Here is a 26555-nt window from a genome sequence, read left to right as displayed (position 1 = left end):
TCGAAGGTTCACAGGCAAAGAGGAAGATGGGAGAAAGGCAGCTCAGCATCGTTACGGTGTTGGCCCCCCTGCTGTATAGGGCAGAGCCCTGGGGGCCTCTAAAAGTTTCATAGTTTAGTAGCTTTAAACTTCATCTTTTTTCTCATGGCCCAATTGCACAACAGTGATTATAAGATCACTGTTAAATAAGGGATTAATAATTTGAAGTTCTATTTCAAACTAGCTGCTGTAAGGTACCGCTTTCTTTGTGCAGCTTTAACGTCTTCCATTATCAGACTAAAACAAAATGTTTTATTTGTCTAAAGTTATTTCATGGAAAACAGATTTATACTTAAGGGGTACCAAATATGCTGTTGACCAAATTGCTCTCAGATGGCAATTTTAGCAAAACATATCCAAGATGTAGTTAGCCTGGACAAGATTGACGGGGTCTTGGAAGAAGGGACTGAAGCTCAATCCAAAAATAGTTGAGGAGCTTAGCCAGGAGGCAAGACCAACAGGCCATAAAAACAGAGGAGGCTCAATGGGAGGCCACAGAACCCTGCAACAACGTCACCAGATGAGCAAGCTGAAATTTAAGGCTGGGTGGTTCTCGACCCCCATCCTCAGAGACACGGTTTACGTCTTCGCCGTTTGCTGCTCATCATCAAATAAAATCAGTGTGTTTATACAGTGTCAATTTACAACACATGCCATGTTAGGGCAATTTACAAAGGCAATTCAATCAAATGATACAGACATAATGGTCAAAAATGGAGAGACAGCAGGCTCAATTTGTGGCAGCGGCATCTGACACCGGCACTTCCTGTGGCATGCTGTGATTTGTGGCATGCGGAGTGGCATGCGGTGTGGCATGCGGAGTGGCATGCGGAGTGGCATGCGGTGTGGCATGCAGTGGCATGCGGTGTGGCATGCTGTGTGGCATGCGGAGTGGCATGCGGTGTGGCATGCGGAGTGGCATGCGGAGTGGCATGCGGTGTGGCATGCGATGTGGCATGCGGAGTGGCATGCGGTGTGGCATGCGATGTGGCATGCGGTGTGGCATGCGGTGTGGCATGCGATGTGGCATGCGGAGTGGCATGCGGTGTGGCATGCGGTGTGGCATGCGGAGTGGCATGCGGTGTGGCATGCGATGTGGCATGCGGAGTGGCATGCGGTGTGGCATGCGGTGTGGCATGCGGTGTGGAACTGCTGTTTCTGTTTTTACGCAAACTGTTTGTTACAGACGTCTGTTACACTATAGCTACTTGTAAATAATCATATTTTTATTGCATTATTTCCAATAAAAGCTGAACCTCCACCAAGTCCTGGCACTTCTTGTGACACCTCCACCAACTACTGGCTCTTCTTGTGGCAGCAGGAGTGGCAATTGCGGCGATGGCTGCAGGACTTTCACTGGTATGCACTTACCAAGAAGATGTCACAGCTGTTGCTGCATTCCTGTGGCTGTGTGTGGGCAAATGATTTGTTAGCTACCCGTTACTCTAACTACTTCCAAATAACCATGTTTTATTCATATTATTTCCAATAAAACCTTGTTTAATTACCGCCAGCTTTGTGGCAGCTGGTGGCATCCTGCCATCCTATGGACTTATCGTGGCATCTTTGTGGCACCTAACGGCCACAGTGTGTCAGTGTGTTGCTTGAACATGTTTGTTAAATTATGTGAACTTAATACATGAATAATTGAATGTAAATATATAGTAGGTATTAAATAACCCGAAAATCTAAGCATTTTCGCAGAAGGGCGGCAGGTGGCATGCCGGATTAGTGACACCTTGTGGCGGATGTATGCCACTGCAGAGGAAAACTCCCCTTTTACAGAAAGAAACCTCCAGCAGAACCAGGCTCAGTGTGAACGGTCATCTGCCCCGACTGACTGGAGGTCAGAGAAGACAGAGCAGAAACCAAACAGAGCACAGCAGCACAGGGGTACTTTACTAGAGTACTGTCATGACGTGCTTTACTATGGTGTCGTCCACATACTTTGTAAGCTTCCCATGCTTTTGGAGTGGACATTGTGCACTCGTCACGACTCATCAGAGAAAACCAAAGTGGACTCAAAACCCTAACCATGAGGAGAACCACTACTCTGAGAGATTGCACCAAAAATGTTGTTTTCACCTGCACCACTTGGAATGTTTGTGAGCATTTTTAAAACAGCTAGTTGCACAAATAGGAGTTAAAATCCAGAGCGCCTGGTTTCTTCACCACATGCTGTGAAATAATAGTATTACAGGCTGAGCTAATACCCAAAAATAGAATGATTTTAATCTTGCTGATTTTTAAATAAAGGTGTAAATATATAGTAAAAGGTGATACAGGTGTCTTTTTCCTATTATTTCCCAAGCATAATAATTATTATCAGACTGTCACATCATTGTAGCAAATAACTGTTGATGAGTCCTTTTGAAGTCATGAGGAAAATGGCTGCAAAGCACCAAAGCCCTTCTAATGCTGGGACACTGATGGTGACCGGGCGGCTTTTTCTGACATTGTGATGGTACATCAGGGCTGGAAATTAAATCTTAATGCGAAGCAGACTCACTGCAGGTGGTCTTTGCCTGAGGGCGCTGTTTGGAAGTAAAGGACACTTATAATGGCCCCGACAGTGCTCGGACTGTAAATAAGAGCAAAACAAATACACAGCTGTGCATCAGTGTGCAGCTTTCAGAACACAATTTTCTGTTTCGATAGAAAATAGTTAGAAGTCCTACAAATACATGTTGGAACGAAACGACTATGAAACAGAATATCTGAGGCTGACATTTAAAATACAGGACACATTGATTTAAAAAAGATATACAGTATTCTGACCCTGTCATGTGTCTGACTTTAGTTTGGTGCAGCACTGGTTCTGAAAGGAAATGTTAGTAAAACGGGATGGACAAAACTGGACTTAATACTCTTTATACTTTAGCTGCATTGCAGTTTGATGGGAACATGGGAGGTTTCTGTTTCATAATCCCCAACATGGTGTCAGCAGAGAAACAAACAAACAAAAAAACTGGGTTAATAAGAAAGGAATTTTTTTTATTAATTGTAAATTGAATGTAGAGATGAATTAATTGCAATTTAGATTAAGTAGTACAGTTCTTGCCACTAAGAATTATAACCTTATTTATTAGCTCTGATTAATCTTACATCAATAGCTAAGATCTGAGGGGCAATTTATGAATACAATCAATAATATAACCTCATGAAACTCAAATAGGACTACATTTTTTAAACTTGGTTATACAAAGTGTTAATTTAATCCTGTGGACCTTCATGCAGCAGTCACTGTACATTTCTTTGCAATTGTCCCCATTTCAGATTTGTTTTCTTTTATATAACTACGGCACTAATCAGATCATAGCAGTTTAACAAACGCTGCATATAAATCAGGTCACTGAAGAAGCTAACATAAGATCATACACTAACAGCAGCATGATCTATATTTCTTTTTATCCTTTTGAAGATGAAAAGACCGCAGGCAGCGTGGTATTTGAAATTTAAATGATCAGGGGTAGAAAAAGGACAGCAGTTATCAGTCGATCTGCTTTATATCCTTCCTGTACAGTAAGAAGCAGCATAAATGCAAAATTAAAGCTTATTACACAACTTAAAGTGCTTTGCATAATTTCCACTTGGTTTTAATGTCAAATTGCTTGGATAGTTTACTCTACAAATACCAGTAATGTTGACTAATCCATTTACACGCTTGAGAGGCCGTTTTATAGTTAATAGCTGAGACATAAATGTGTAGATAGCTTAAAAAGCTGGCAATGACTGCCATGTTTTGATAGATGCAGGACTTTTTTGTGCATATCAGCCTTTTATGAGCATTTACCTGTGGGAGTGTAACATCCACAGAAGCCCAGGGTAATTATGACAGATGCTTGGCAGTGCCAACCACGATAAAATTATTGCTCAGCCTTACGGTTTATGGGGTGGCTAAGGTCATACTGCCTTGTTCTCAGGAAAAGGCAGCAGAACAGTCTGGTGATTCATTCACAGGAGTTTTTTTGGGAACATCACTCAGGTTTCATTCAAGATTCTTTATTGTCACCGTGTGTTACCGCGGTGAAATTCTTTTCAGGACATACTCCGGCTTGGAGTACATGCAAAAAAACAACAGACTATAAACATGTGTACATCTTTTTTTCACATTAGCTCCTGAAAAAGATAAAACATTGGTGTCAGAGTCCAAGGGTTTTGATATCAGTCCCTACGCAGGTGATATGAGCCATGTTGCACAGATTAGCCCGTCCTTCATGAATCACAAATAGTGAGGTAATAAGGTGCTTTGTGCAATGATTTTGAGGCTACATTTATAGAAATGTGCAATTTGATATTCCTAAGAGAAGAGTGTGCAAATAGGTAATAACAGTGTCAGGGTTCTGTGGGCCTCTATTTCCCCCCCTCTCTTTCCGCAGGTGGCTGCTGATGAGCGGGGAGGCACTGAGCCGCAGGTTCCCTGCATCACACGGCCCTCTGTGGGAGCATAGAAGCAGACGGCTGCCAGCACTACACTGCCAGAGTGTTAACCTTTGTGGTATGACTCAGTGGGCCTCTGTCTTTAAGACGTCCCTCGCTCCTTGCGCTAACTTGTGTCTCTTGTGCTCCGCAGCATTCCCAGGTCTCCTGTAGAATCTCCTTGTCTTACTCCATTGTATTCTCCTATGTGGTCTCCAGCTGGCAGCCGGCCAGCTACGCTTCCCCAAGTCACGCCCTTCGGACCCTGCTCACCCTCCATCGCTCAGCCTCCCTGCCTCGAAGCCACCTTCTCCACCGCGGCCCTGACGTCCTGCCTTAGGCAGTCCTCTAAGCAGAGCCCACTCACCTCCTCCCCTCGGGTTTATTCCGGATGTACCCATGGTAAGCCTTACACCTTGTAGTTTCCCCTCGTTCGTGGTCTTAGTACTAACCTCTCGTTCTGTGCCATCAGAGTTGTGACCTCGCCCCCCACGTTCCCAGACGTCCCCGTCGACTCCCTTCGCCGTCGTCTCTAGCTTGTTGAATAAATGTTTATGTACCTTTGTATTCTGGTCTCCTGAGTGTGATCTGCATGTGGGCCAAACACTTTAAATCAGTGACAAACAGTAGTGTGATTGTACCATATGATGGACTTGAACATATTTAACATTAGATGGATTGTTGTAATGGATAATGCTGGTCAATCTGATATTCAGCCGGACACAGAGTTATGTTTTTAAAAGGTTTATTGTGAGGATGAATAGTGGCAGTAGATCCAGATTTGACAGATGAATAATGGCTGAAGGTGCAGGCAGGCAGGGTTGAGCAGGAGACCAAAAGATGCAGGTAGTAGATGGTAACAGACCAGAACAGGTGATGTGGACCAGGGAACCACCAGAACAGGCAGAGCAAGCGGCTGAAACTCACGGGGAAACAGGAAGACTTGCGCAGCATGCAGACACAGGCGACTTTTATCAGAAGAGTTCAGCTGGCTGAGCACATAGGAACTAGTAGAGGCAGGGCACATCGCACTAGATGAAACAAGATGATATGAGACGTTCTGGCAGTGAGTGGATGACTGAGGCAGGTAAATGTAGGCAGGTGAACAGGTGAGCAGAGTTGACAGCAATTACTGGCAGCAGGTGGAGCTGATCTGGGCTGATTGGGTGGTGACAGATGACTGTCGGCTGAGAGGAGTGGAAACTAATTAGTCCAGAACAAAACAAAAACCTAAATCATGATAGATTGTAACATATGATGAGCTTTTGATGGACAACCTCTCAGCAGGGTTCCATCACCCTCTGCTGAAGAACTGCGGCAGTAACAGTGGAGCGATTTTAACGTATGTATATGTTGATGTAACATCAGGAGGCAGTAGCCCTCACAGGATTTAATGCTTCTGAAGCGTTTACCTGATGGGAGAGGGGCAAACAGCACATTGCCTGGGTGGGTGGGATCAGTGTAGATGTGTCTGGCCCTTCTTTGGACTCGTGCTGCATACGCTGAGTCCATATCCTGCAGACGACATCCCACAATCCTCTGCACTGTTCTCACCACCCGTGCTAAGTCCTTCCTCTCCTGTACTGTGCAGCTCCCATACCATGCAGTTATGCTGAGACATAACAAACTCTCTATGGTAGCCCTATAGAAGTCCTTTAGCAGTTTAGTGGAAAGTCCAGATCTTTTTCAGTTTCCTGAGGAAGAAGAGTCGTTGCTGGGCCTTCTTCACCAGATGGAAGGTGTTCACGGTCCAGGAGAGGTCGGAGGAGATGTGGAGGCCCAGGAATCTATAGCTGTCCACGCGCTCCACCACCTCCCCCTATATGCAGAGAGGAGCGTGTTCAGTCCTTCTGGACCTCCTGTAATCTATTATTACCTCCTTGTTCAGGATCAGGTTGTTCCCGGAGCACCACCACGTCATATTGTGGACCTCATCTCTATAGTGGGTCTCATGATTGTTGGAGATCAGACCCACCACAGGGGTGTCATCCGCAAACTTGAAGAGGTGGATAGCAGAACAGTCCTGGGTGAAGAAAGCAGGGCTGAGGACACATCCCTGATGTACTTTAGGACCCCTGGAACCATTTTTTATTTCAGCACATGTAGCCGACAGAGCTACAGCCATGTTTGTCGTCATATTGAGTATGTTATGCTTTATATAGAGTGCGTTATGGTTTATATAATGGTGCATTGTGCTCTAAGGCTTATGCCGTCAAGGCAAAAGGTCCCTTAAAGTCATCCGCCACATCCTTCATTGCTGCCAACTCCTTTGTCCTTTTATAGATATTTCTTTTAGCCTACAGGAGGATGTAAGCTTTGTAAAGAAAAGTAATTGAATTTAATTAGATTTCTGTTGGATTCACTGAGACTGTTGTTCAGATTAAGAAAAACAAAAACATTCAAAAGAGGATTAGAGGAGAGGATGTTGCAGGCAGGGGGGAAGAGAACAAACAGGGAACAGAAGAATTGGAGGTAACCCTTTCCCTCCAAGAAAATGACTGAGAACGCATGACTGAGTGGGTTGAGTGTGATGAGCTATTATGTGAGAGAAAGTAGAGCATAATTTGAAAGAGGAGGGTGCAGGCAGGTTAAGGAAGGAGGAAGATGAATACCTAGCTCATAATTATATTGTGATGAAAAAAAGAAAAATTTTTAATAACTTATGATTGTCCTGTATTTTTCCCATGTTGTAATTGTGCCCTCATTGTACAGTCTCATATTCTAATATATATATATATATATATATATTATATTATTATTTTTATTTATTTTTCCTTTTCATGTATCTGCATGCTTCAATGTGCTTTTGAACTCAAAATTCCCCCACTGTGGACTGCATTTTCAACAAATTGCACTGCAACCTGTAGATATAATGTAAATGTTCAGGTGCAAAGGATACTTTTGCCAGTGAAAGTTTAATTTTTTTCATGCTTTTTAATGAGTTATTCTAAATGCAAAACACTGAAAAATGGTTGGGAGTCTTGGGAAACAATTGCATATTTGGAATGATAATCAGAATTTAAACATGTGACTGAATATGTTTGTCTATCTCATACCTATCTGTTTGTAGATTGCCCTTGAAAAGTCTTTATAAAAAGGACGTAGCTCCAAATTTCCACATTTTATCAAAAGAATAATCGGACCACTACTACCTTTCAGCAAAGAATTCTAATTCTGTCCCCAACATATAGATATCTACGTTACTTGTCCTCAAATGTTTCTGTTAAACAGAAATAAACACATTATCTGAGTGCAATTTGTTGATACAGTTTAGCAGTAGGAAATTGACCGTATTATACGTTTGTCACATGTCTTTTCATGGAAATAAGTCAAAGATTAGTTTGTCATTTATTTCTTATTTTCTTTCTGTTGTGCCATTCTTTTGGCAACATATCATAACATGCCCAATTCTTTACACCATTCCGGTAGAATAGCTCAGTTACCTTAAACCAAGAGTGTCAAACATACGGCCCGCGGGCCAGTTCAGGCCCGCCGAACAATTTACTCCGGCCCGGTGGCTAAATGCATTATCATTATTCAACAATGATTTTTGTTTTCAGTGTCCTGTCTGGCAATGTGGCAATAAGAATTGTCTTAATGCCAAAAAGATTTGACTTTCACCAGTGGAGCAGTATGGCTTTTGCCATAGTGCTCTGCTTGATTTATGAATGTGAATAGTTTTATTATGATTCATGCGGGGAATATCTCAAATGATGTGGACACTACAATGGGAAAGTATGACAGGAAAGGAAGAACAAGAAGAAAAAAAGAAAAGGTGAAAGAAAGAGCAGATAAAAGGAAGAGAATGATAAAACAATTATTGAAAAAAACATGTACTTCATTTAATTAAAAATCTGCAGTTACTATATTGTCCACGAGGGGCGTTGTGATTTAATCAGCAGATGGTAGCACTGAGCTTGATGTGTAAAATTTATTTTTAATAATTAATTTAATAATTTTTAATTTTAATTTTAAATAATTTCTTAATTTTTATCTGTTTTATTATTTTGTCATGCAGGACAGTGTTTTTAAGTCCCAAAAAATGTGAATAAATGTTTTTCAACAATCACTGTGATCAGTTATTACGTATAATGCACAAGTAAATGTTTAACTGAGTAAAAGTATTTGCACATACTTTTCTTAAAAACGCTGAGGTTATTCACAATATATTGTGTAAAAGTGAAATTCATTTAATATAAAAATCAACAACAAGTTCACATTTATTAGTTCTATTTAATCTTGCAATGAGTTTACTCGTGTGGCCCTCTTGAGATCAGATTAAGCTGTATGCGGCCCCTAAACCAAAATGAGTTTGACACCCCTGCTTTAAACTGCTTATGGACCAGAATTTTTTTTTCAGAACCTGCTTCCCCCTGCTTGGTGTTAAAGCATTTATTACCAATGCTTAACCTTATAGGTAATCTTCTGGCATCCCCAAAATAGGAGGAGTGACTAAGACAAGCTGATATACACAAACACGGATGCATGAGCACTGCAACATATAGCATTGTCTCTGGGAAATCCACCGTAATCTGTAAACTGCTAGTTGTAAAACATCTAAGTAATTGTTAATCCTTTTGCAGTTGTACATTTATTGTAGAATAATGATGTAAAAGGGGCTTCAGACTAAATTACGCATTCAAACTCAGAATAACTCAAAATTCACAATTAAAATGTATTGCATTAAAGAACTATACCTTAATTTATTTTTGTCTTGTAAAGAAAAATACTTTTTATGCAATGTATTGAGTTAAATATGTAATTTGATAATAATAATAATTGACTAATTGTACTTTCGAGCAATTTCAGGCTTTTTTTTAATTAGAAACAAGCAGCAAACTGGAGACAACCTGGGATGCCTTTCTCTACCAATGGAACAATGAGTTGCGGAGCCGTTGCTAAGCAGCAGCTCCTCCAGCGCGTGCACGACAGGGTATGTGAACAGAACAGCGAGGCATGCATGTAAGTGTTGACCATTCACATAGGAACACATCATTTGCCTTAGACCTAGGCATTTATCTTAAATAAAACAAAGAAAAGTCCCTCGATGACGCCTCGTTTCCTCTGGACAATTGTGCACGAGCTTGAGGCGTGTGTTTAGTGTCGTATATGATGAGGGTTTCTCATGGGGAAAAAACTGATAGCAGTGGGGCTTACAGTTCAAACTCAACTGTTCTCCTCACTCAGGGTTCGAATTTGTGCAAAATCAGGTATAGTTCCTTTAAGCAGTTCACGGACTGACAAACTCTGGACACATTTTAGACATACAGATTTCAAATTTCACCTTTTGCAGTGTCACGTACTACGTTCTTTAATTGTTTGTTTGATTTTAAGTTGTTTTTTGTGCCTTTTGCACTCTTAATGATTACTGAATAGGCATTAGTTTGATAACTGATAAACCTGACTCTTGATGTTAGTAGTTCGTATTGTGGGTTAATAATTTTAAGTTGATTCTGTAATCTGTTTTGATTCTAAGAACTCAAGACAACTCTTCCCATGCTTCTTTGTATGTAATATGTAATTCTGTGACTTAAAAGATAGATTTTTTTGGATAGACTAAAAAGTATTGATCGATTTATGACCAATAATACTTTGTCACAGCTCAACATTGCTACAGAGTTGATGTAGTGAGCAGTATTAGTTTATATTCCAGCACATAAAACTAAAACATGAGTCCTTGTTAGTTAAAACATTAATTATGGATGATCTCTGGTAATTGTGGTAGCATGAAAATGGTCTGCCATCGAAATCTATGCTTTGTTAAAGTGATTAAGAAATCTCAAAGAAAGCTCTGCCTGCTTGAACTGATCAATTAAAATATACTTCAAAGAACCTAAGTGCAATTTTTTGATTGCTTTTGCATAGAATGTAATTGAGAGTCTTGGCCTGAAATATGAAACAAATACGCTTTTAAGTCTTGGTAGAAACATATTTATCAAAATGGCCTTTTAGCTCAAAACACACCCGCATCTCTCTTTGTTTTCTGTGTGCTGCTGGAGGAATAGGCTGATATTCTGTAATGTTGTGACAATTCTCCATGTGTCATTCTGTCCTTGTTTTAAATCTAGAAATGGAAGATGCACTTTTCAGCATCTCCCATTTATCATGCATCATCAGAAAACTACAGCAGATTGCTGCTTATAAACCATTGCATCAGCACTTCTGGAAAAAAATGGGTATGTAAATTCCCAACAGCCAGATTCCTTTGCTGCAAAGTTCAAATAATCAAACGTCAATGCGGACCTGCTTTTTTATTGCACTAAGCTCAGTCAAAATCAGTATGAACTAAAACAATTTTTCACGTCGTCTCGTTGAATATTATCAATGAAACATCTGCATGAACCGTTTTCCACGTGTCCTTAGTTTGACACCATAGAGAGTGAATATCTGCTGTATAACTGCATGTGGATATACTTATTGTCGCTAAGTCATTAGCAGGAGTTTGGTACACCTGCTGTGACTTATGATCATTTCAACTTTAAATAGCGAGAAGCTGGTAAACACATAACTTTTCCCCAAGATCCCAGTAACCATAAGATATGATGGTGATAGCAGAGTGACATCATTTATTTATGGGATCTAAACTTTGCCATCTGTATCTGTCAACAGAAATCTTTCATGTCCTTCTGCAGTTGACCTCCTGCATCTTAAAACATCTCCGCTCACCCTCCCAGGAGTATGTACACAACTGTTCACACATTTTGATGAAATATGAAAAGAAAAACTTAGAGATAAGCATTTTTGGAGGCAAATACATTCAAATGGCATTTTAACTGTCAATGTTATAACTAAAATCAAACAAAGTTTAGCCAGTTACTGAAAACCTTCCATCAAGTTTGCATTTAGCCATTATTATCAGGACTAATGGTGAGCAAACCAGCTGCACACACAAATCAGCACTAATATCTCTCTATATCTATGTGTTTTTGGGGTTGGAAATCACAATTAATGCAAAATAATGGACATTTTCTTCTTACAAATACAAATTTTGCTTAATCCTTCAGTTTATCCAGGATGTGTTTTATTGTCAGTGGAGTGTCATCCTCATGTTTAGCTAACCAGCGCAGAGTGACACTGCAATGGAGTAAGCCTATGCACAGTCGAGTGTAGAAAAATTACATTTTGTTTTCTGAATACAAAATCAGGGGTGTCCTTCATTATATCCAGGATTTTTCTTGTGGTTACTACCCAGCCTGTACAGTTTGACTCTTTCTACCTACCTGTACAACACCAACATGCAAACAAGTTGGCATAATTCCTCTCTGTCTCTCTCTCTCTATCTTGCATTGTAGCTCTCAACTTAATAAAGCAACAAAACTAATATCTGGAATATCTCTTTTAAAAATAAATTAAAATGACATTTTCCATGTGTTTTCACAGGTTGTTGTTTTATATGATTTTTAGTTGCTTGTGTGGAATAAATCTTTTCTTCGTTGTTTACAGTCAAACTGTTCTTAGTAGTTCAGCTAGTGGACTAAGCACGTGTACTAGTTAGGTCAATTACGTTGTAATATTTCACTGTTCTCCTCAGTGTTTTGCTATCATCATGGTGTATATTGCTTAAGGAAAAACAAAGTAACAAGAACTAAGGCCTATTCCTCGTCTGCTTTAAAGACATCTGGTCAGTCCCGCATCACCTGAGCTTTACTAGCACGAGTTCTTGGCTTGACTTAGAAGGTCTTATACTGTGGTCAGCTGGTGATCTGTTCTGTATGTAGATCACCTATTGACTGCTAGTGTCATGGATGGATGGGTGGATGGATGGAAGTGTATTAGTGCTGGTTAGAGAACACTGTTCATGGTGAATGGCTCTCATTTTGTTTTTGTCTTTTCAGCTGATTTCTGGAAAGCGTCTTGTCATTACTGCGCAGTGTGTACAACTCAAAGGTTCAAACCTTAGATGAAAGTAAGTGTTATTTCAATCTTCCCGTACAGAATCAATACATAAAAATATATTCAGATTTAACATTATTTCTCGCAATTATATTTCTCAAAAAAGATAGATGGATAAAGTAGAGCTGGACAATAATTCAATAACAATATATATTGTTATTGAATTATTTTACTGACCAATAAAAAAAAGGGTCAGTAAAAAATTTAATAGAAGAGCAGTATTCGTTTGTTTTGCATTTTAGCCTATCAGTCATTAATCCTCCCAACCAATCACAAATACAGACCCAGGAACGCACCGCCCCCCATGATGATTTCAGAGAGCACTTGTTTTTTCTTGTTTTTTTTAAACTTGCAGATTTTATAAAAAGTTGATTTAATAAAGGGGTGAATTCAATGTTTGCATGTTGTTTTCTATATATATAAGCATAAGCATGAAATGGCAAGGACTGCACTTAAGATATATTTTTGTTGATGTTTTGATAATTATCCATATAGATCAGTATGATTTGTATTTTATTGATGTGCTTTTTTTCTACTATATCATCCAGCCCAGGATAAAGGCAGAGATTATTACATAATTTTTCACAAATTGATACTAATATCACCATATTACAACTGAAAGAAATTCACTAATGGGGAAAGAAGCAAATTAAGTTGTCTTTTAGATTTATTTGTTGCGTGATTTGCACTTTTTCTGGACCTATCAATTTTTTTTATTTAAATCTGATCTTAAACAAATGTTTTACTTGGCAGTTAAGCTTGGTTTAAAAACTGACTTTGGGACTACAGAATGACTCTGGTCCAACAGAGGTATATGTGTAACTTCAATGTGGGTTGTTATTCACCATCAAATCAATGCATCAATACCCACGTGCCATTTAAGCTGAGTGATGACTAATTTTTCTGTAAACCCTCTGCCCACAGAAAAGAGCTTACTCATTATTTCCCAACACCATAGTCTTATTTACTGATTTCAAAAGCTTGTGTTTTTCTATTTTATGAAGATTTGATCTCATAAAACAAGCATTTCAGCATTTTCCATGTAGCTGTTTAGGCAAAGATAATTATTGGTCACCTCCTTGCTGAGGTCAGCTTCTTTTCTCTGAGACAAGCAGTAATTGGTATGTTCTCAGAGGTCTCCTGCCACAGAGATTACAGGCTGCTAGACTAGTTTCAAGAAAGGACACCTCAAATTTTTACCAAGGCACACTCCTACGCAAAGACAGAGCGACACTGATTGAACTGGCCCTTTACATTTTAAGGATTATGGGCAACACGACCTCAACGGTTCCATTTAAAGACTCAAGTTAAATGTGTTAAATTTTTGAAGTAATAGTTATTCTTCTATATAACTCAGTCATTCTAATGTTTAAAACAGCAACACTGTAAAGGCAAGATAGCGTGGAATGAGCTAATAGATACAGATATCTCAAGGGATATGTTTTTTATTATAATGGTCACTAAATGTTTATAAAAGTCATGGACGGAAAGAAAATGAGGGACTTACTTTATTGTGTACTATGACATCTCTTTGAACACAAAAGAAAATTATCAAAACATTATACTGCAAAACAGGTACATGGAAGCAAGTGTAAAGCAACAAAAACCATCAGGCAGAGGTTGAAAATAAGACAGATCTATGCTAAAGATTAGTCAGTCAAGTACACGAGGTATAGTGCTCTGCTAGGGTAAGTCTGACAGAGAGGGTTAATGGAGGGAACGTTTTTTCAGTTTTGCTTTCTTAAAAGACATATTGATTTAATATTGTACTGCAGGCAATTTAAAATACCAATGTTTCAACAATAAGGCAGCTTTTATCAGATAGAATGAACATATAGTGAGCTTGTCTGCAGCTCTATGGGTTCAGTAGATGCCGCTGAACCCATAGAGCTGTTGCATTGCTTTGTGATTTTGTTATGCACGTTGGTGTATCAGAAATTGTACATTATGTGCCTAAGTGTGAGAAAATTATACTTATTTGTGGAACATCTTGTTCTGTCATATTTATTGCATTTTACGTGCTGCTGTTTATGGTCTGTTTGTACCGGGGTGAAGGGAGTGAAAATGATTACTGTTCTACTGCGTTAGGAAGGAAAGAATGAATTATAGCCGTGACATCAGAACCTCTTTTTATTTGATTTTCTACATATTTAAAGAGGACCTGGTCATCTTGGGATGCAATTTCAACACTCCATAAGTCCCCACAGTTGTAGAAATACATTAATCAGACAGTATGTCTGGATGCCTTCAATTCAAGAGTTCAGTATAATTAGGTGAGGGAATCGACTGTTCTGTCTAATCAAAATTCAGACCTATCTCAAAGCTTCCCTTCCGCTCTAAAATCTTGGAAAAAATTGTTTTTATTCAATTAAATATGTTTTTGTATGAGAATGGAATTTTTTTAAATCTCTCAGTCTTGTTTTAAATATTCACACAGTATCCTAACGGCTTTAATGATAATAATATTTGGTTAATGGTGATGCTCAGCCTGACTGTGATCTTTGTACTGATGGACCTTACTTCAGCTTTTGATATTGTTGCCCACAGTTTTCTTTTATCATGATTAGAAAACTGAGTTCTGATTACTGGTTTACTACTTTTTTTTGATAGATTAAGGTTTGTAAAATTGTCTTCTCCTTACTGCTCCTTACTCCTCCAAGCATCGGACTGTTTGACCTTGCAGCACACAACCCCATCCATTGAACAAAACCGCGGGTTTCTTAAAAGAGTCATGACAACAAAATTCATTTTTCTTAGGTTTTGGGGGTATAATATGATCTGTTGTGCACTGATGAGGCCGCGTGAATGTCAAAAGTGAACACCAAAAGCCAGGGCCAGCTCTACCTAATTTAGTGCCTATGTGAGATTACTCCCGCGTAGGGTACTAAATTATGATGATCACAAATCATTTTAATTACCTGATTATTTCCTTAGAGGGACAGAGATGATTAGTTTTTTTTCACAACACTTCCCTTTATGGGACTCTATCAGTCCTCAGCCTTCATCATTAGATCCGATTAAATGTCTTTCAGATCAAAAATACAATTGTGATAGTCTCCAGGACACATTCTAAAAATGTTAAAGGGACCTAGTCAACTATGACTATGAGTTCTGCATCAATTGTTGCCATCTCTTATTCTGATAGTCCTGCGGTACTGCCGACATTTGCACAACAATATTTATATCTGCTGATCGCGTCCAGTGCAAATTTATTTTCAGGCTCAAAAAAGACAACTAAACAATATCAGGATGAATGCTTAATGTATATTGTTTTATTTGACGATTAATATATTGTTTTTTTGCATTCATGATCTTGAGATATATGACTAGGACCATTTAATGCTGTTTTCTACTGATTAAAAAAAGAAAAGAATGGAACCCTAAAAAGATGGCATAAAATGCACATAAATCCTCCCCTCAATGATCTGAAATATGGGTATGTGTTTTACGGTATACTTTAAAATACAAAACAGAATTATTGTAATGTTCCATGTATCCACCAGGGTCATGAAGCAATCCTGTTTTACACTAATGTGATGAAAGACTTCAAATCAGGGGGTCAAATTCAATAACGGAAGGGAGAAAGCTGTAATTACTCCAACATTGATTGGCAGAACCTCCCACAGTACATCTATTTTCATCAGTATGACACTTCTGCCTCCATAATCAAATGGGGGGTTTGAAGTCTATGGAGCTTCAATGCATATGATGTGATGCACTTTCATGAAGATTAGGTTTTTATATCTAATTTAAACAGTCACATTCAACCAGGACTTTAAAGTAATAAATTTGCTCTTTTAAAGTGATGCACCAGGATAGTAAAAAATAAGTAAAAAATGGAAAAAGAGCAGACATTAGCTCTCCAGTCAAATGGCAGACAACCACAGATGGATAGATATGTTAAAAAGTAATTAACTTTTTTCTCTGTCCTGACAAATGTATCAGTGATGACTTTCATCACAAAGGACTTATCAGACAAAGAGGACCATACTCAAGAAAGACTTGCAACTTTTTTATATATATTTTTTCATCTTTACCACTTAATTTGGGGACTTGCAAATCTATTCATACTCCTTGAACTTTGTCACATTTTGTCGCCTTACAACCACAAAGTGTATTTTATTCAAATTGTATATGATAAACCAGCGCACAGCAGTGCAAAATTGTGCAGTGGAAGGACATGAAGAGATTGCAATTTTGTTTACAAATAAAATATGAAAATAATTAAATAATTACTCAGACGCCCCTGAATTACTTCTGCTGCAACCTATTGCCTTCGTGAGACAACTAATGAGTGAAAAGAATCCATCTGCGTGTTACTCTGGTTGTGTTGAATAAAATGGTATAGAACACTTAATCTGGAAACAATAGAATTTTTTTTCTTACTTTCACTACACAATTATACACCATTCTGTGTTGGCCCGTCACCTAAAAATATATATTCTGTGGTTTATACACAAAAAAGTATGACAACATTAAAGGGGTCTGTCTCCTTTTGTAACACACATTTTTTCTTTATAATCTGTTAGTTGTTCATAGGAGAGCGAATTAAAATGATCACAATTCCACTTATTTTATAGCTGATGTTTGTAGATCTTCCTGGTTCTATGGTGGTCATAAATAACCACTTAACAGTTTCCTCTTCCCCCAGATTGAGTCCCTTCGCCTTATTGTCTGTAAAGCTTCTCAGACCACTGACCTTTAATGACCCAACCACCTGGAGCTTTATAATGATATGTTCCTGTTTCCTTTTATATTGGTTGTCTACAAATTGTATATATCTTCCTTTCTGGTGAAGCATTTTAATAGGCTGGACACATGGTGGCCCTGCACGTACCAAACACCCAGTCACCCATCCTGAGGAAACCCGTTAAATGCTTCCTAGATACGTGTTTTTACACAGAGTTTTATCCCTTTAACATTCATCTTGCAGTTCATAAATCTGCTGATGTGTTTTCAAGAGGTGATTAACAGCCTGCGTATATATAACTGACTGATTATAATCCTCTAATCAGGAACTTATTGACTCACTGTTTGAGATTGAGTGAATGCAAAGGTTACCTTGTGTCTTCGTCTGATTACATGCCTGGTTTGGCCTGCACCACATCAGAAGGTTCTAATGTTCCACTCATTTTTCAATTAGCTCAGTGTGAAAACACAATACAATCAATCTGCAAAGAAGAAAAAAAAACTTTTACAATGATGAAACATTTGTCCCCTGTCAAATCTTTGTTTGATATAACATGATGGATGAGCTGAGGACAACAACAAAAACCCCAGATGAAGCTATTTCTGTGTTTTAGGCTATATTACACTCCAATAAACGGTTTAGCCTTAATCTTAAACAATGGAGGCAGCCATGAGTCAAGCACCTAAAAATAAGTCTGTCTGCTATTGATATCGTTGCTGTAAAGTTATCTTTGCAGCAAAGGTCACTGGAGTAAAGCTGCAAAGGGAGGAAGCACCTGTGCCTTTTCACAACATGCCTTTGTAGTGGTATCTTTGTGGGGACCTTGGCCGATATAATACACTCTGACCTCCTTACAATTTCAACTGAAGCCATAATGCCCATCCTCTTAACTTCTGAAACAGCTGGTAATGACTTTTCAGACTCTCTAGACATATACACCTCAAAAACCTTTATTTTATGTGCAATCAACAAGTGGTTTTGCTGGTCTGCTTTGGATCATTGTCTTGTGGCATAACACAGGTCAAGACCTGCACCCCTGACTTTCTCCTTCAGCACTTTCTGAAGCAGGAAATCCTGCCCATTAGTTACCAAAGCCTTAGAAATGACTCTTGACCTGCAACACTCCACTCCAGAGGGGTCTTGATTTGTGAGGATAGACATCGCAGGCATGGGGGAGCATCAGAAAGTGCCCCTCCCTCCGCTGGTAAGTATAGTCCAGTCCAGCACCTGTCACTATCCCCAGGTGTTGAATTATTTTTAGGTTCCTGGGGATCATGCATTCTGTCTGTTCTCACCTTTTTAGTATTGTTTATTTAGGTTCCTCCTAATCTCCTAACGGTTCTTCCGTTATCCTATCCCTGTTCCAGTCTTCTTCTTGTCTTACCCGTGGTCCATGTCTTCGCCTGCCCTGCCTGTAAGTTTGCTGTTGCTTAAATAAATCATCATGTGTCACCCAAGCTCTTGTCTGCATTTTGGTCCTGCTACAACTCCACACAACCTGACAGCACCTCAATTGTATTACACTAGACGCACTTAGAGCTTTGTGGTTGAGGTGGGGGAGAGCTTGCTGTCAACAAGCAGTGGTGTCCTGAATAACTCAGCCACAACCCAAACTTAATTGCATTTTAGTGCATTTATCACAACATTTTGTTGATGCTCAGGCCATGTCCCGGAACGGTGAGTGGTGTAAGACCCACCTTGGGCTGTAGGCTACTGTGCTTTGGTGACTATCCCTTCGTCTTGATCTCTCTGGGGCTAGCTCACCAGGTGGAATGGTAATGTGCCCTCCTTCCGAGTTCCAGCTGCCAAGGGCTTGACTCCATGGCTGGAAATGCTGGTGTCGCTGGGTTGGTGGACAATTGGGCATGGTACACCACCTCTATCTATTATTGGCCTGGGGTCTGTGGCTGCTGAGCTTCACTGATGACCTATCTTTGTGCAGGCCATTTGGCTGCCTGTGTCATATCCATTGGGATATGAGACTACTTTTCTCTGATTTTGAACTGATATCTTGTTTTTCTCCTCTGCAGAAGTTACCTCCTGTTCTGGCAGAGCTCTACAAGTTCTACCGCTCCTTTTGGTCAGTTTGATAAGTTACCTATTGACACAAAGAAGTCCCTGTTCTTTGAGTAGAATTTGAACCAATTGAGTGCCGTACCAGAGTCCCACCCAGCTCCACAGTTAGTTTTATAATACATCATGGTTACCTTCTAGAGGTATGAAGACACAGATTTAGCATACTCCTCTACATTGGTGTGTTGGTTTTCATTTGCAGCATTCCTGAACATTTCCCAGTCTGTGCACTCAAAACAGTCCTGTAACACTGCATTACATCCTCAGCAGCCATCAAGGGCTGCAGAGGCCAGTTAATCACAGTTATTGAAGACAGGTTTGTAGGGGGAGGGAAACACCTAAAACATCCAGGATAGTTGGTTTTGAGGACCAGGGTTTGAATACCTTTCATGTAGATGCAAACACAATTTGTTCCTGGTTTTAACTCTGAGAGTGCAGCTCCTGTCCAAGTGGAAGTTTGGTGTGGTTTTGAAATGGTTCCAGTTTTACCTCTTAGATAGGTGTCTCACAGTTTGTATAAATACTTTTTTCCCTGGCATAGCTATTTTGTCTTGTGGAGTACCCCGATGATCCACTCTGGGACCTACTGTATTGTCCTTATAGATCCAGGCAGTACTAAATCGGCCAACACCTACTAAATAGAAACAGTTGCAATATTTCTTGGGCATTACCTACTTCTACAGCAGGTTAATTTAGTTTAGTGCATTTATTTCTTCCAAGAGGCATGTTTAACTGGTCTGTTGATGCTGACAGACGTTTTCAGGATCTTAAAAATAAATGTGCCCAAGCTCCTATCCTCATCAAGTCAGATCCCAAGAAATTGGTTTTTATGGAGGTAGGTATTGAAGTAGCTATTGAGGGGCTGGAGCTAACCATAACCCCTGAAAACAAACTTCATCAGTGGAACATTTCCTTCCAGCTGTTAGCTATGTCAGAAATAAACTGTTTTTATAAGAAGAAGAAATATTTGTCATTCCAATTATAAATTCCAACAAAATTTGTCTAGTGCATTTAATCCATCCCAGTAGGGAGCAATGGGCCACTTACAATTCCCATGGAGCAATCTGGGGCTAAGGGTCTTGCTCAAAGATCCATAGTGGCAGGGGTTTGAACAAGGTTCTTGCAGCCTTCTCAAAAGGCAAGTCTACTGCTATAACCACTAGGCCACCACTCAACCTGTTGAGGACTGAGAGTGACTGGCTATGAAAAATGGCTAATAAAGATTGGCAGCATAGGTTGGAGGGAGCAGAACACCCTGTCATTGTCTGAATAGATTATAAGGACATTTCATATCTTAAAGAGGCTCTTAACCCACACCAGTCGAGGTGGTAATTTTTCTTTTCATGTTTTAACTTCATCGTCTCTTACAGAACAGGCTGAACACCAAACCTGAGGCTTGTCCAGACAATAGTTCTCTAATACTGAAGCACTCGATACCACTAATCTACCATCATCTGGTGTCATTTGGGCTATTACCTGGGAGATTCACGACTTGGTTCTCCAAGTGCAGCTTCTAAAAACGACTGGGGTACAGGTCCCTTTAATTAGATATTTATGCCTTTTTTTGTCACCGCACATCTTATCAATTGGGCACATACTCCCAGGTTCCTGTTCCTGTCACCCTGTTATCGGCCATGCTATTGCTTTGATCTTTGATCAGGCAAACCTTCTGGTGGCTTTCGCTCTACAAAGACATGAGGGAACATGTTCTCTCTTGCCATTTATGTGAGAGAACAAGACCTGAAATCAACCTACCCTGGTAGTTACAAAACATCCCCATTCCCATATTGCTTTGAACTTCATCTCTGGGTTAACTGTCTCTAAAGGATTTACAACTATTCTTACAATTGTTTACCATTTCTTTAAAGCTTGTCATTTAATTCATCTCAAGAAGCTTCCCATGTCCCTAGAAATTGCTCACCTTCTGGTGAAGCATGTGTTCTGTCTTCTTGATCTATCCCTTGAAATCTTTCTAAAACCGTGACAGCTGTGTATTGCAAGCTTTCTACCATTATCACCACTTTTGCAACTCAGGTAACAAATTGGCACCCATACTGCCACTCAACTCAAACAGTCTTACTTCTATAGATACGCTCACCCACTGACACACACCCAAACACAGACACAGAAATAATCCTCATAGATGATCATACAAACAGTTTACTATCACTTCAATGTGGCCTGCTAGCTCTGACGTTGAATTCAGTCTGGATTGAATTGGATTTAATCTGGATTAAGCATTTTAAACAGCATTTTAAACAGCATAAGTGCTATACAATTAAACTTGTCTTGCCTAATAAACAAATCTTGCAATTAGGATTCAATCTTGAATATCCTTTAGTTGAGCAGAACTGCCCTGCCACATGTAGACAATGAGCTTCTCTACAGTATATGGTATGCCTGAAATGCTGTGACAGGACACATGAAGAAAAAAACAAACGGTTCTCTAATCCTTTCTAGATTAATAGGTAGTAGTGCTTTTATTTCCAATTTCTTTCTATAGGGATCTTTTAGCCCTACTTCATGTTGTCAGAGAGGTTTAATGGGCTGAATTTAAATTGTCCAGAGAAATGGGGATAATCACTGTTAAATCATGGTTCACTAATAATGAATGAATAAATTACCCATTTGAAATCTACCTTTTTTTATTTTAAAAGGTGTTTGGATCAAAATAGTTTTACTGTGATAAAATAGAGAAAAAAATCTATTTATCGGAAAATATTTCTTCACAACGCATCACGCAGCCTGAAAGATACCTTATTGTTTTCCTCTCCATTCCATCTATCTCTCTATGTTCTTTGGATCATCTGTTTACATCCCTTTCTCAAGACGCCATAACAATTTATTATAAATTGTCAGGAATAATTAAAAAGTGTAGCAGCAGAGACCCTCATAGGACACTTTGTTTACGAGCAGTTATTTGTTTACATTCCATTATTCAGATGGAAAACAGGAAGGCTTTGCCTAATGAAGCCCTGAATTCTATCAGGCTCGTCTTTAAATGAATAACAGTGGGACAAAAAGGCACCGGTCAAAGATAAGAGTAGAGGCTGTGTTTGTGTGTTTCCGCATGCGCATGTGTATTGTGTGTTTAACTGAGCAGGTTTGACAGCGTCCGTGGACAATTCAAAACTAACTTGTCCTGACATCCATATTTTACATGGATATCCATACCTGGTATGCATGAAGCAAAGAAGCAAACCGTTTTCCCCCTGGCTGCACACAGTAATGGCAAAGAGATAAAGTCATGCCAAACGTTCAGACCCTGTTCTGTTTCAGCAGTTGGAATGTATTGTCTCTACTACATGAAATTGAAATCAAAATAATTTTTGCACATTATCAGCGCTCTGCTGCTAGACAATAACTTTTTTCCTAAACAAAGTAGTGCAGTCCGTTACTGGGCTTTAAGCAATTCTATTATTAAAGTTATTCTAAGACCATTATTAAATTATGAAAGGTTGCTTACAATGTGCCTTCATAAATTGTGGAATAATTCTACTTGCTCTTTTTAAAAAAGAAACAGGATGGCATCATCCATCTGATGCCAGGCAAACTGCCTACCAGACAGCTCATCGCGCAGCGCCTCAGGAGCCTGGAGCTGATGCCATCCGGAGCTGCAGCCTTCTTTAGTTTGGTTTTCCGCTGAATGTTCCTCACTTGAAGTGTTGAGTAGTCCCGGATAGTGGAGGAGGGTTCATTTGTTTATTTCAGTTTTCCTGGCACTCTAATAGAATAGAGTGATCCACTGTGTCGAATGCTGTGCTCAAGTCCCACAGGGAATTCTTCAAATTACAAAATTTAGACGCAGGTGTTGCGGCCATCTTGTGGTCATATAAGCAAAGCGGTAACGCTTGAGGCGATATTCAGCACAAATCTGTTCACTAATAATATGTCTCAATAATATCATTATGTCTCAATACAATGGCAACAACAAAACACCGCTACTGCATCGGTATCTGCTGGAGTGACTAGCGATTTGGTGATTGTGATGAAAAATGAAGCTCCTGGGATATTTTTGAATAATGGGAGCTAACAATGAGAGCTGACCACATCATAACAAGCAGAAAGTTATTTTGTGGAGCTGTGACTCTTACTGCTATAGAGAAGTCTGTGGGGATGTGTATTGCGAGCCAGGACATAAATGGTGGATTAATATCTTGTAGTGATTGTTATTGTACTTACAGTTATTGAAACCCAATAAAATAGACAATAACCAGTCCACAAACAATTTCTAAACTTAGCTTGAATGACAATGCAATGAACAAAAAGTTAGTTAGTATTATTTTGTATTATTGCGAATGTGCAATAATACAAAATATTGTTGCACATTGGTAACATGTTGAGTCAAACCAAAATTTCTAAGTGTATCACATAGTAATTAAACAGTCATATCGTAGATGGGAGGTAATTAAAATCATTAAAAAGGTTTGATTTGGACTTAGGAGGGCTGTAAACATTCCAGAGTATACTGGCCTCTTTACCCGGAGAGCCAACTATTCAAGAGACAAATTTGCCCAAAAACACCTTACATTTTAGTGAATCGTTAAACAAAGTGGTCACTCCTCCACCTTTCCTTTGCCATCTGCTCTCACAAAGAAACTTAATTAAATTCATGTATCCACCTTTCTGTTAAAAACATATCAAGGATGTTGATGTTATATTGAACACAACATCAACATCAACCGGAAGTTCATGACAATAGCTAACCTGGCAAAGCAGATGGATAATCTGTATCACTCTTGGTTTAGTTCTACACATTATCAGTCTGAGCCTGCTCCCAAAGCAGGGACATTCAGCAGAACCTTCCGGGCTATATTGGGCGGAGTGACCTAGTGCCGCCAACCAAAGTTTGTTCTTAGCCAATCACAGTATCAAATGGAAATGTCATAAGCAGGCCCAAAGATCTTTGCCATTCAAAAATGCACAAAGCACTTCTTGCTCTTCTTCTTTCAAATATGAAATTGTGGATTCTGACAAAACAGATGTGATAGCAACAGCTACGCCTACATCCTCCTGTGCTGCCATGTTAATTTTAGGCTTGGTAGGTCTTGCGTTCGGCACAGCAGTATGTCCTGCCTTAAACAGTAATAACGAAATGTGATGGACCAATTCGTGCTGGGTCGCTTCTCAAATGTTTGAGTGGGACAAGATGGAATCTTGTGTGTTTGTGATCGCACAAATACCGTGAGAATTCAGCTTGCAGGCAAGATTAGACCGTCGCAGCTTTGCCGCAAATACTGTGACGTAATTGTTCAAAAGACATAATGGAAAATAGAGAAAACTGAATGGCTTGAAAATTACAAAGCAGAACATAAAGATATCTAAGCGGCACCTAGAGAGACTAAATTTACATTTTCTGCATGCCTGTGATGATGGTACAACTGCTGGTGCTAATCAAGGGTTAAAATAACCCATTGTAAGGGAGCAAAAGTCTGGGCTCCATATCTGTACTTCATGCTGTAATGATTGCTATGCGACAGCAGTTGTACTGAGGTAAGGGCAGGAACAGTGGTTATGGGTTGACCATCCAATTTCACAGCCCGCTCACTTCTGGGCTTCGTAACCTCCAAAAGATCCGGCCTACATAGACTTAGTCTTTCGAAGGATGCGTCGTCAAATTTGGAAACCGCTCAAGACATCACAGGGATTCCAGCTGTGACTCCTCCGTCCTGGGAGCTGTCATGAAAATGGGTTGATAATGTGCTTTCTGTCGTTCAGAGTTCTTTGCCAGCCTTTTGATTCCTGTGTGTTCAGTCCTCGGTCTCCCATGGCTGGGCCCAACACAAGCATCTTAACTTCGTGGTGCATCACTCTTACTCTCCTAAAGATACATCCATCCATCCATTTTCTAACACGTCTATCCTTTGTGGGGTTGCGAGGGGTGCCGGTGCCTATTTCCAGCTGTCAATGAGCGAGAGGCGGGGTACACCCTGGCCAGGTCGCCAGTCTATCACAGTCCTAAAGATACAGTTTGCATAAAACTCAGATTGACAAAGTCACCAGGTGGTTCAGCGAGAAACGGATGAAGGAAACAAGCATACAGTCAGCTGAATAATAAGGAAAGGGAACCAACAGCTTGGTAGTGAGCCTGAAGACAGATGGTCACAATATAGATTGAGTTTATTAAAATGGACCTTCAGGTGGTGTACTTTTCATATTCTTAGAAATGACTGAGAAATGCATTGAGGGAAGGAAAAGTAATCTAGGCGGTACTAGCAAATAAAAAAATAACACTCAGTTCCATGTATGTCCTGATGTGAACTGATTCAAAAAAAGAGGAAAACAAAGTTAAGGTTCGTCATCAAGATGAAATGGCTTTGCATGTAGCCTTAAACCACAGCCACTCACTCACAAGTGAGACTCTCAGATGACAAGGAACGTCCAAAGATGTGGACACAAATGAAGAAGAGCAGGGTGGCAGACTCTGGAGGGGAGGCTTTCAGATTCAGAGGGGTAGGTGGAAAAGATCAAAATGCAAATAAAATGAGATAAAGGGGTAAATAGAATCAGTGCCCCCCCCCCCCCCCCTTCACACACACACACATACACTTTGGGACCTACACCATTTTAGAGGTCAGTGATGGAGGCTATTGTCTATTTCTCATAGCGATTAACAGGAGCCTCTAGAGGGGTGCCCAGGCTTTTGCATTTTCTGATTAACTTGAACTAAGCTCCCTTTTGACATAGCAGCTTCTTTTATTCAAGGTCCTTTGACCCCTGAGAGGTTTTAATGTCTACCCCCGCCTGCCGGCTTCATTGCTTCTCCCGTGGTCTTCCACCTGTGCTATTTCTGTCACCCTAAAACTGCTGTCTCACTGCTTTCTTTCCATGCACATTGTAACATTTAAAAATGTGTCTTGCATGGCTCAAAGTATAATTGAAAGTTTTGTAAAGTGTGTGTAAAAATCATTGTGTTCTCCTCCGTGGAAACAAGGTTATGTGACTTTATGACATCACTGTCTCCCTTAATTTTCCGCTCAACATCTAAGATGAATATCTAACACTCTGTGCAGAGGCTCCAAGTGCCTGTAAGTGGTCAAATAATTATTAGCTGAACTAAAAGGTCAGGGTTCATGAGGTGAAGCCGCTGTGATATGTTTTTAATCAGTAAGTGTTGACATTGTGTATAATATTATATCATAGTGTATAGTGTGTCTGCAGCAGCGGCCCATTTTGCAGTCTTTATATTTTCTCACAACTATGCTGTTTTTGCCACAGAATCTTTGTACATGTCCAAAAGAACTTGGACACCCTGGCTTAGCTGGAGTTCAACTTGCGTATGCTCCAATGTCAAATGCATAGGAAGGTGATGCAGGAGAGCTATTTTCATGATGCTGTGCCTGTTCCTAGGCCATTGAAACACAAGGCAGATAAGCATTAATGTGACAGGTTTATAACCCTTTTGTCAAAGGGACTGGATGGATACTGGAAACAGCACACA

The 26555-nt window shown here is 39.7% G+C and overlaps 1 protein-coding gene across 1 annotated transcript in view; it reads right to left on the bottom strand.

Moving 5' to 3' along the window:
- Window positions 1-5866: 5866 nt before the first annotated feature.
- The window catches only part of LOC118556791, a 45199-nt gene continuing 24510 nt past the window's right edge, over window positions 5867-26555 (bottom strand). Inside the window, exons 10-12 of the mRNA XM_036125124.1 lie at window positions 6389-6481; window positions 6174-6277; window positions 5867-5870 (exon numbers count right to left, since the gene is read on the bottom strand). Of these exons, the coding sequence (XP_035981017.1) occupies window positions 5867-5870; window positions 6174-6277; window positions 6389-6481 (201 nt within the window). The remainder of the gene's footprint in view (window positions 5871-6173; window positions 6278-6388; window positions 6482-26555) is intronic.

This window comes from Fundulus heteroclitus, chromosome 21, assembly GCF_011125445.2.
Source record: "Fundulus heteroclitus isolate FHET01 chromosome 21, MU-UCD_Fhet_4.1, whole genome shotgun sequence".
NCBI classification, from domain to species: Eukaryota; Metazoa; Chordata; class Actinopteri; order Cyprinodontiformes; family Fundulidae; genus Fundulus; species Fundulus heteroclitus.
Note: the sequence above shows the minus strand (reverse complement) of the source record. Positions and strands in the feature narration are given on the sequence as shown.